Genomic DNA, 10,445 nt, shown 5'->3' on the forward strand with positions numbered 1-10,445 from the left:
AGAGAACACGAGTTAACAAACAAAACAAGACAGAAGAAAACAGTAATCAAAGAACTGAATCTCTACTACTAAATTAAGAAGATGGAAGAAACTAGTCAAAAAAGGAGGAAGTCCCAAAAGGACTTGAATAATGGGGCTATAAAAAGTAAAAAAGAGCAAAGGTTCAGGGAGATCTTATTAAGATTTTATTTTTAAGTAATCTCTACACCCAAAGAGGGGCTCAAACCCACAACCCAAAATCAAGACTCACATGCACCTTCGACAGAGCCAGCCAGGCACCCCAGGAAGAACATTTATCATAGCAATAGAAGAGGTCTGTGTTTTGTTGTTGTTTTTACTTTGAAAGTTTGTGAATTACTAATCATTTAAAGAAGTAATTTTTCACTCCTTTTAATCAATTTGAACTATAGACTATTTTCATCAAAAAATCAAATATAAGCTGATAAAACGTTCCAAGTGTATGAGAAAATATTATTATTTCAATATTATTGAAAATATTATTGAATTAATTATTGAATAATTATACAATTATTATTGTAACCTTGGGATATTTATTCTACTGCAATTTCTACAATCATAAAAATTCAAATCTTATGAACTCATCTTGACCATCCAAAAGAAATACTAGGGTCGCTTGGGTGGGTCAATCACTTAAGCATCTGACTCTTGATTTTGGCTCAGGTCATGATCTCAGTTTGTGAGATCAAGCCCCCAACAGTTCAAGCCCCACAACAGCACAGAGACTATTTGGAATTCTGCATCCCACCCCACCCCCCACCCTCTGCCCCACTCCCTCCACTGCTTGCATGTGCGCATTCTCTCTCTCTCTCTCAAAATAAACTTTAAAAAATCCTCAACAGAAATCACATTATTTTAACACAAAATCACATTATCTTATAACAGAAGATTTGCGGTCCATGTAATGTAACACAAAAAGTGTATCATAATGAAAACTTCCATTGACTCAGAATTAAGTGCTTTGGGGAGGAATCTGAAATTTATTTCTGCTTAATAAACATTTTATTCCAGGACATTCCAGGTAAAAACTATTAATATCATAATTCTGGAATTACAGAATAGAAAAAACTCTGAATCTAGACAAATTTTTTTTAATGTTTTTTATTTATTTTTGAGAGAGAGAGAGAGAGATGGAGCATGAGCAGGGGAGGGGCAGAGACAGAGAGGGAGACCCAGAATCAGAAGCAGGCTCCAGGCTCCCAGCTGTCAGCACAGAGCCCGATGAGGGGCTTGAACCCACAGACTGTGAGATCATGACCTGAGCTGAAGTCAGATGCTCAACTGACTGAGCCACCCAGGAGCCCCTAGACTAATTTCATTCACTCACTAGATAAATGAGAAAACTGACAACCAAACTGTAAATCAAGTGAAACGTATAAACTATAAATCCAGTACTTCTGAGAAATATTTCAATGAAACCTAAGATCTTCTACATGTTCAGTTACATGGATTTATTTATACATACTTACAAGCAATTCCTATCTCTTCAAACTAATTTCAAAAGATGTTCTATTAAGACCTATTTTGTTGGGCTGTTTTGAACAAATACAGATGAAATACTGTACCCGAAATTTGTAATGTATTAAGAAATATGTAATCCAAAACTTTTATTAATTCTAAAGGGGTCTGCCACCAATCAATCCCGAAAGTCAGATTCTACTGTATTCATATTTTATTAAAAGGTTTAAGCATTTATCTACCCTGCTCAATTTCAATAAATGAATTCCTATATGACTCCCAGTCCCAAATGGTTGAGAAATGGGGACTAGACTGTTATATCTCAGAATTTTAAGCCCTGTGTCCAACAGTGAAAGGATAACAAGCTGTTTTCTACTAATTAATCACTTATTCCATTATTAAATCAATAGGTTCTACATTATAAAATAAAGATTTTCATCAATGGTTTACTAGAATACTTTTATAAAATAGCTAGAATATAAAATTTTCTACATGAAAAGATTCCATCCAATTAAATAATTTCAAAGAATGTTTCAACATTTTGAAACTTTTTAATATTTTAGTAAGCATCTTAAAGGGCAAATTATGTAATTCTTAAAGATTTAGCAGATTAAGAATTTTTTCTCAAATAAAATGTAAGTTTGTTAAAAATCTACACTGAAGAGACACCTGTGTGGCTCAGTCTGTTAGCATCCAGCTCTTGATTTTGGCTCAGGTCATGATCTCACAGTTTGTGGGTTCAAGCCCTGCACTGGGCTCTGCTCTGATCGTACAGATCCTGCTTGGGATTCTCTCTCTCTGCCCCTCCCCTGCTCTCTCTCTCTCTCTCTTTCTGAGCATAAATAAATAAACTAAAAAAAAAAAAAAATCTACATTGAAAACAACTGTTTACCTGAACATCAGGCAGAAATAGAATCACTGTCAAATTGAAACAAATGAAACTAGTAATGTTTGTTATCACTAAATCACCATTAAAAAACATCAATATTAATTTTTAAATAACAATCCTTTATCCCAAACTCTTCCAACTAGATGGATTTTAGAATTCAAAATTTTATAAAGTTAACTAGGGCATATACAGTGATAGCTAAATAGTGACACACTGCCGTCCATATGTCATATGTACATTACATGTAAAAGTATCTATGTTGTACATAAACCTGTGGAGTTTAGAAAAGCATCCTAAAATTAAGCACATTAACATTTCTCTTACAAAATAAGAATATTCAGTTCATATTAGGTTTTACTTTTTAAAAAGTTCATTTGGTCAGGTTTTCCTGATGAATCATTACAAAAATTTTGTTGGTACAAAACTACAGTATTTGAATTTCAGAACTGTGGATAAAGAATAGTGTTCCTATAGGTATTTATCTGGCCAACAAGAAACATACAACATTTATGGTATATAGCCTAAAAAAATAAAGGTTAATTTCTTGTTAATTTCTGAAATATTAATAATACCTCTTTCCTGAAATTTCTTTGTAACTACAAGGGGTTTATAGCATACTTCCTGACATAAATATTCAAATGTTATTTCTTATTTTTCATTATTTAGGAACCTAGATATCTGTGTAGCTTACATACATTTAAACCAATTTTTCAAAGCTTTGAAGACATGAAGACACAAAGCAGAATGTATCATCATTTCAGAAAATCATCACTGAAGTATGACAAAAGTCTGAATGTCTCAATATCAAATAGCAAACAAAGCAGGAATGTCATGAAAATACTTCTTATATGTGCTTTCCAAAAAAATGGAATAGAATATTACCATGTATATCAATCAGTTAAAATGCTTTTAGTTCCACAGAAAAAAACAACAGAAAGAGACAAAATAAAATGTACTCTCCCAAAATGAAAAATCCCATACGTGAAAAATCCAACAGTAGTATTTGTTTGGGCTTTAGAAAACAATTTGATCTGTTTATCAGTTTTGCCCTCAAACTGGTTGACCTTAAAGCAGGGAAATGGCTGTAGCAATTTCAGCGTCATACCCACACACCACTATACTTGATTTCATTCTGATTGGACCTAATTAGTTAAGGCCTGCAACCATCAGTGTAGCCAGAGGAGTTTAACTGCCTGATTATCTAAGGAATACCATGGCCCATAGTTCAGCCAAACCACACAATAGATAATGGATATTGCAGAAATAACCACCAAGGTACACAATGTCACAAAACAAAAAAAATATCCAAAAACAACAAAAAAGAGACACTCAAAATTAATAAATAGTAATAGGTAATTGATCCCCATCATTCATACATATTTTTTTTACTTTTTTAAGTTTCTTTATTTATTTTGAGAGAGACAGAGACAGCATGAGCAGGGGAGGGGCAGAGAGAGGGAGAGAGAGAATCCCAAGCAGGCTCTGTGCTGTCAGCACAGAGCCCAATGTAGGGCTCAAACTCATGAACTATGGGGTCATGATCTGAGCTGAAACCAAGAGCCTGATGCTTAACCAGCTGAGCCACCCAGGTGCCTCTATTTCTCATTTTTAAATACCCAGCTTAATACCTGGCCTTTTACAAACGTGATTATTTGTAAATCCATTCTTTGTATCATTTAAATTTCCATATAAGAAGGTTTTTAGTATATTTAACTTTGACGACTTGACTGTCATGAATGATATTCATAATTTAAAACTATATTTCCTAATTTTCATGCATCTACTTAAACAAAATACTGTGGAAAACAAAATATTACTCCAGGTTTGCTGTGAAATAATTTTAAAATGCTAAACCATAATCCAACTAGCTTCCACATAAAAACCAAATCATATCACAGTTAAGAGGAGGAAAAATAAACTTAGCATCTGCCTTTTACACACAAAAAAGTTACTGAATAGACACAATCTGTAGAATCACTAAGATCAGAAATTTTAAAGATCCTTTTTCTTCTTTCCAATGAGAATAACCAAAATCTTCAAAACTACCATTATCCTGCTTATTTCCTATTAGAAACACCTATTGGCGAAACAAACCTATTTTGTAAAATCAAGTCAACATTAATACATGCCCTATAAAACCGAACCATTGACTACAGTCATTAAACAGTGGTTTACAAAAACACAGACCAATGTAAATATTAAAATAGGTATGCACATGTGTAGAGAGATATTAAAGTGAATTTGGAAATGTAAATTCGAAGATATACAAATGGAAAAATATTACCGTTTGAGGTTATCAATAAAAAATTAAATACCGCAGGACACTACCAATAAATTTCATGGATTATGCAGTCGTAAATCAACCCCGCAAAGACTAGTCAGTCAATGCCTAGCCTCTACTCCGCCCCTTACCTCCAACCTGTCCCCAAGTGAAAACGTGCTTGGAACACTAACACAGCATATCCCGTCTTGAAACGGTGTACATTCCTACACTACTGAAAGAAAATATTGGCAGGATCATTTGAAAGGAAAAGAAAGAAAGCAAAGCAAAGGACACTTCAGGTTCGGCAGGGAGTAGCATATTAATTTATAATATTCCTTGCTTTATTTAAAATCGTATAAAACCCAGGATGTCTTTTAAAGCACTATTCACTTTCTAAAAAACCACAACACTATGGGAAAAAAAAAAAAAAAAAAAACAAATGAAAACAAGGGGTGGGTTAATTTCTATAACCCGTCAAATCAAAAATTTTCATTTTCATCGTTTCCAGTTAGAAATCCAAGCATCTGTATAAAGAGGTTGTATCAAGACGTCGCCACTACACAGCGTTTGCCTCGAAAACATACACAATCCCAGGACTGCCGGAAAAACCAAAGATCTTTTTCCTTTTCTCCCTCCCCTTCAGCAACCTTACTGCCTAAGTTTTAAGTCTCCAACCCCTGCACTACTAAGACTTTTGCAAGGAAAGAGATGCTGGTGAAGATGGCCCCCTACCGCCATGAGTGGTCTTGTGTTCTGTCCGCCACCCCCACCTGCCCCAGCGGCTCCGGCTCACAGCCCGGCCTTCGGTAAGGTCTCCCCGGCGGCCACCGCGGGCCATGACCCCCCCGCCCCCCTCCCAGACAGCAGCCAAGGGACCCGGCGGGGCATGGGCAGGAGCCCGGGTCTCCCGCTCCGGACACTGGACAACACACCACTCCCAAGGGGGAGCCACTTGCGAAGAGAGACCCCGGCAGGGGATGACGGCTAAGCGGCTGACTGCTCCAAAGAGGGGCGTGACCGCCAGCCTGCTGGGAGGCGCAAGGTACCAGAGGTAACCCCACAAGGTGCTGCTGCCGCCAAGGACCAGTGGTGCAGGCGTGGGCCAGGAGGCTGAGGGACACTCGCTCTCTTACCGCCAGGTCCGGGTTTCGGCTGTCCCTGTGTGACACAGCTCGGATGACCCCTGCTCGCCAGCCCCGCCAACAGCGTCCACTCTCCCCGTGCTCTGGCCGAGCCTCTTCGCCGACCGCCACGCACAAAAACCGCTTCCCCACCAGTTCCAGCCGCGTCTCCACCGCCATAGCCATCACTGCCGAAGCGGCTGCTGCCTCCTCCACTGCGAGGTAATCGGTGAAACCCCGCTCCTACTGGCCGCCCATGCTGAGGAGGAGAGAGGACTGGGGGACGGCGGCAGCCCCGCGAGCAAGCGAGCGTCGATTCGGGGGCGCACCGGACGCTCTGCCCAGAAGGGCACAGCGACCTCGGTCTGTGGCAGTCCTCAACACTCCCCTGGACTCCCGACGCCCGACTCGCAGCCTCTGACTGTAGTCGCGCGCGCACGCGCGCACACACACGCGCATACACGCGCGCGCGCGCACACACACACACACAAACTGACAGAAATCCCCACACCAGTCGCCGTCAGGCAGCCCCGGTCACTGCCGCCACCTCGTCGTGGACAGCACTACTCCACCTCCCCCTCCACTCGCAGGCTGCGAGCGCCGAGTCTCCTTCCGCCGGCGCGGGCAGGGAGCCGCGGGAGAGGGTCGGAGGAACAACCCCACTCGGAAAGTAGTGCCCCACGACTCTGCCGCGCGGAGGCCGCGGGACGAGCCAGTCTAAGAAGTAAAGAGAGCGGAGGTAGAAAGAATGCTCCCCTGCCGTGGCACTAGGAAGAACGTTTGAGGTTCACCTCTCTAATAGCCGCTCCCGCAGAATGGAGGGGGTAGGTGACCCAAAAGTGAGGCGTGCCGGTTCCACTCTGGGTCACAAAATAAACCCCAGGTTAAATGCCGCATCTCCAGAGCGCTGTTTTTCGGAACACATGCCGCCTGCTGCCTGAGTTAGCCCGAATTTCGCCCGAAACAGCAGTCCGGTAGTGACAGCGGCAAAGCAGAGCAACACTTTCCACTGAAAACAGTCACTGCAGAACAGTCCACAATTCTAAACAAAAAATTAAGAAAACACTGTCATCCTTTCATCCTTCCCGTCTGCAACGACACTAATTACATGTTTGAACTATTCAGAGATTTACACCTCGATACAGCTTTGTTGTAAGAATGCCAAACGCCCCGTGGAGGGCTTCTGTCACTGCCCCTAATATTTACAGTCTCTGTGCCAATTTGAGTCCTTTCAGTACCAGCACATACCTCAAACTCACTAGTCATACAATAAAAACTGGGAAAGGCTCCGGATTCAGTTATTAGAAAATACTGTGGAAAGAAAAGGTTTTTAGCCAATCACAATTCAGGAAAATATATTATGTTTACTTCCCGTCCAATCACAAGACTTTGTAACCTATACACACAAAGATCTCAAACTTGGAATAATTACTCCTTCTTTGATCCAATCCTCGAGTTCTTCTAAATCAAACGTATCTTATACATGTCAGTGAGCAGTTCGATTTCAGACATACATCTTGAGAACTACAGACTAAGATTTCTAAAATCTCAACTTGAATTAAGGAGCCTGTAAAATAATCTGGTGAAAATTACCTAACATGGCAGGAAAAAAGAGTTAAGATCACATTCAGATACCAAATTATCAATGATCTGCTTTGGCATCTTGGGCACCACACAACTGTTCCAATGGAAATTGCTTGCTTCCCAATCTCACTTTCTAGGAGCAAGTGAGAAAATATAAATAGTCACTTAAGAGATGAAAATAACATTCTTATTACATAAATCCCACTCACTAAATTATGTAGTTGGAGTACTGATTGTCAGGTTGCCTTACATAAAACTGCCACCTGATTTCATTTTTATAGGCAAATTTCTAAATGGACTCCTAAGAACCCTCATTACATATTGAGTGCTATCCTTTTAAGTACTCTGAAAAACATGTAAATCCACCAAATCAATCAAAGGATTTCAAGTGCAGAAGGCCCTATGTTTCATAACCTTTTCAATCAAATGTCTTATATTCCCAGTACTACATTCCAAATAGTATTCTATGAAGTCCCTGACTCTGGCCAGTGTTTATGGTTTATAAGAAAAAAGATCACGAATTTGTGGATATTCTGCTTTTTGAGAAGACTGAAGTGTATATATTTTTTAACGTAGAATAAAAAGGCCTTAAAAGATTTTTTGTTTGCTTGCTGGCATTTTTTGCTTTGTTTCAGGGAGTGTTGATACGGTTTTGCAAGCAACTCGTAACTGTAAGTAATATGGAATTAAAATAAATTTTAAAGTCAGATTTGAAACCTCAGAATTTTGTTACTTTACATACTTTACTTTTTTATAAAGATCCTCACAAAAATGCATTAGTCAGTTTTACTTAAAGTTATAGTACCTCTCACTATATAGGTAAAGAGTGACACAGAAGTGTTTAAAATGACTAGGTTTACTTAGAAAAGCTCAAAAATTAAAAATACAAATTTGATCTTCTACTTTTTCCATCCCCCCATGTAATGTTTACATTAAATAAACCCACCCCCCTCAATTCAAGCAAACCTCATACATCAAATATTTTTATATAAAAGATACATTGCAAAATTACTTTGGTCTTTTTTTGTTTTTGTTTTAAAGTTTATTTATTCATTTTCAGAGAAAGAGAGAGAGAAAGAGAGAGAGAGAGAGCATGCAAACGGGAGGGGGCAGAGAGAAAGGAGAGAGAATCTCAAGCAGACTCCCTGCTGTCAGCACAGTGGGGCTCGAACTCACAAAACGGGATATCATGACCTGAGTTGAAATCAAGAGTCAGATGCTTAACCACCTGAACCACCCAGGTGCCCCAAGATTATTTTGTTTTTTAAAAAAACCATAAAAATTTATTCATAAAAACTATTTTTTTTTTAAAAGCTAACTTATAAAGGAAGGAAATATATTCATTGCAATGATAAGGGTCATGATTACCCACTTAATTATCAATAATTAGTAGTTCATGAAGCTTAGTTTCAGTAAGCAAATAGCCTACCAGCTATACATTTTTCACTTTTTGATTTGGTGCAATTATAGAAAAGGCCAATTATCTGCTCTCCTAAATACCAGTATTCTGTGTCACTATAAGTGACAACAGAAAAAACACAGAAAAAATTGAGTGCATGAATCTTATAATAATATTTACTATTTATGGAACACACTATGTGTCAGACATTATGCTAAGTACTTTACATCTATAATCTTACTTTATTTTAAAGATGAAGGAAATGAGGTTTAGAGAAGTTTAGTTACTCATCTAAGCATACACGTAAGGATGCTTACAAAACTAGGCCTTACGATTCCAAAGCACCCTGCATTATGCTAAATTGTCACTTAAAAGAAACATGAAGGTCAGTCAACAAATTGCTACCTCCTATTAACACAAGTTATTCATAAATTATTTACTTACTTAGCACGTGTTATGTGTCTCACACCGTGCAAGTTTTGGAGATAGGTCCTGTGTCCTTGAGAAGCTCATAGTGTATGTGGAAAAACAGACAATAGAAATGCTTCAGTTTGTTTATTTAAGGAAGCATCAATAGAATGGCATACAAGATAAGTTTAGTGTATTTTAACAAATAATTTTCAAATCTATTATAACTTAGAGGCTTTTATTAATTGTCAAATGTAAAGACTGGATTGAATTATGGGGTCGCTGACTTTATACACAAGCCCATCTACGAACTGTGAAAGTCAATTATTACGATGAAGGAAGCCAGGGTAATGTGTTTAATAAAGTACTTCTTCTACATAATTAATAAATGAATAAATAAATAAATAAATCTAAAAATAAAAAATAAGAATAAAAAAATAAAATGAAGGAATCCAAGAATTACAACTGAATTACAAAAGTGGAAGACCAAGAACAGAATGGAAATAAATTTATGTTACTGTGGTTATTATTAAACCTTAAATAATTTCCATTTAAGTATTTCCCTAAGCACTTAAACTGAATTCCTTGACCATATTTATGTTAATGAAAATATAACTCAAATGTCACTTCCTAAAGAAAGCCATCTCTGATTCCCAGACTAGGTCGAATCCCCGCGCCCCCCCCAACTATGGATTTTCAAAACATTCCCTATTTGTCTTAGTACTTTACCACAACTGCACTTATACCATTAATTGTATAATTGATTGCTTTATATCTGAGTCTCTTGATAGGGTATAAGCTCCAATAAGGGCAAGCACAATGTATCTTTTTCCTAACTATACCCCCAGTATCAACTAAACTTTGTGCAGAATAGATACTCAGTAAATGCTATTAAATCAAGTAATGAATATATCAAAATGTACCTTTTTCTAAATCCAACCAAGTTAAGCAGAACTTCAAATCTCTATATCAAGAGTCATAAATATGAGTTTACGTTCTTTCTACAGTTATTCATTGCCTTTAAAATAATGGCTTATACACATTATTTCATTTCATTATAGAGGTACAATGTAAAGCCTTCATAAAACTTGAGCTTCCCAGAAAAGCAAGGTTGTTTCTGGGGATAATTCCTAAAGAACACGTACAAAGAAAGAGTTACAGTTGACAAGAAAAACATTCATTTCGTTACCAAACTACCAATTTGATGCAAACCCAAAAATGATCCTATGAGTACATATCCAAAACACCAGTCTATTCTTAGTATTCTAAAGAGAACAATCTCAAATAATGTCTTTGATGAAGCCT

The 10,445-nt window shown here is 37.9% G+C and overlaps 1 protein-coding gene across 4 annotated transcripts in view; it reads right to left on the reverse strand.

The window, feature by feature from the left end:
• The window catches only part of JMJD1C (jumonji domain containing 1C), a 258,892-nt gene extending 251,673 nt beyond the window's left edge, over window positions 1-7,219 (reverse strand). The window contains exon 1 of one of the 4 annotated variants that reach the window (XM_045437549.1): window positions 5,762-7,219. In XM_045437549.1, coding sequence (XP_045293505.1) covers window positions 5,762-5,935 — 174 coding nt within the window. In that variant the 5' untranslated portion in view covers window positions 5,936-7,219. The remainder of the gene's footprint in view (window positions 1-5,761) is intronic. The other 3 variants (XM_045437550.1, XM_045437548.1, XM_045437552.1) reach the window with 3 other exon arrangements.
• Between the last annotated feature and the right edge of the window lie 3,226 nt (window positions 7,220-10,445).

Source organism: Leopardus geoffroyi, chromosome D2 (genome assembly GCF_018350155.1).
Source record: "Leopardus geoffroyi isolate Oge1 chromosome D2, O.geoffroyi_Oge1_pat1.0, whole genome shotgun sequence".
Classification (NCBI taxonomy): Eukaryota; Metazoa; Chordata; class Mammalia; order Carnivora; family Felidae; genus Leopardus; species Leopardus geoffroyi.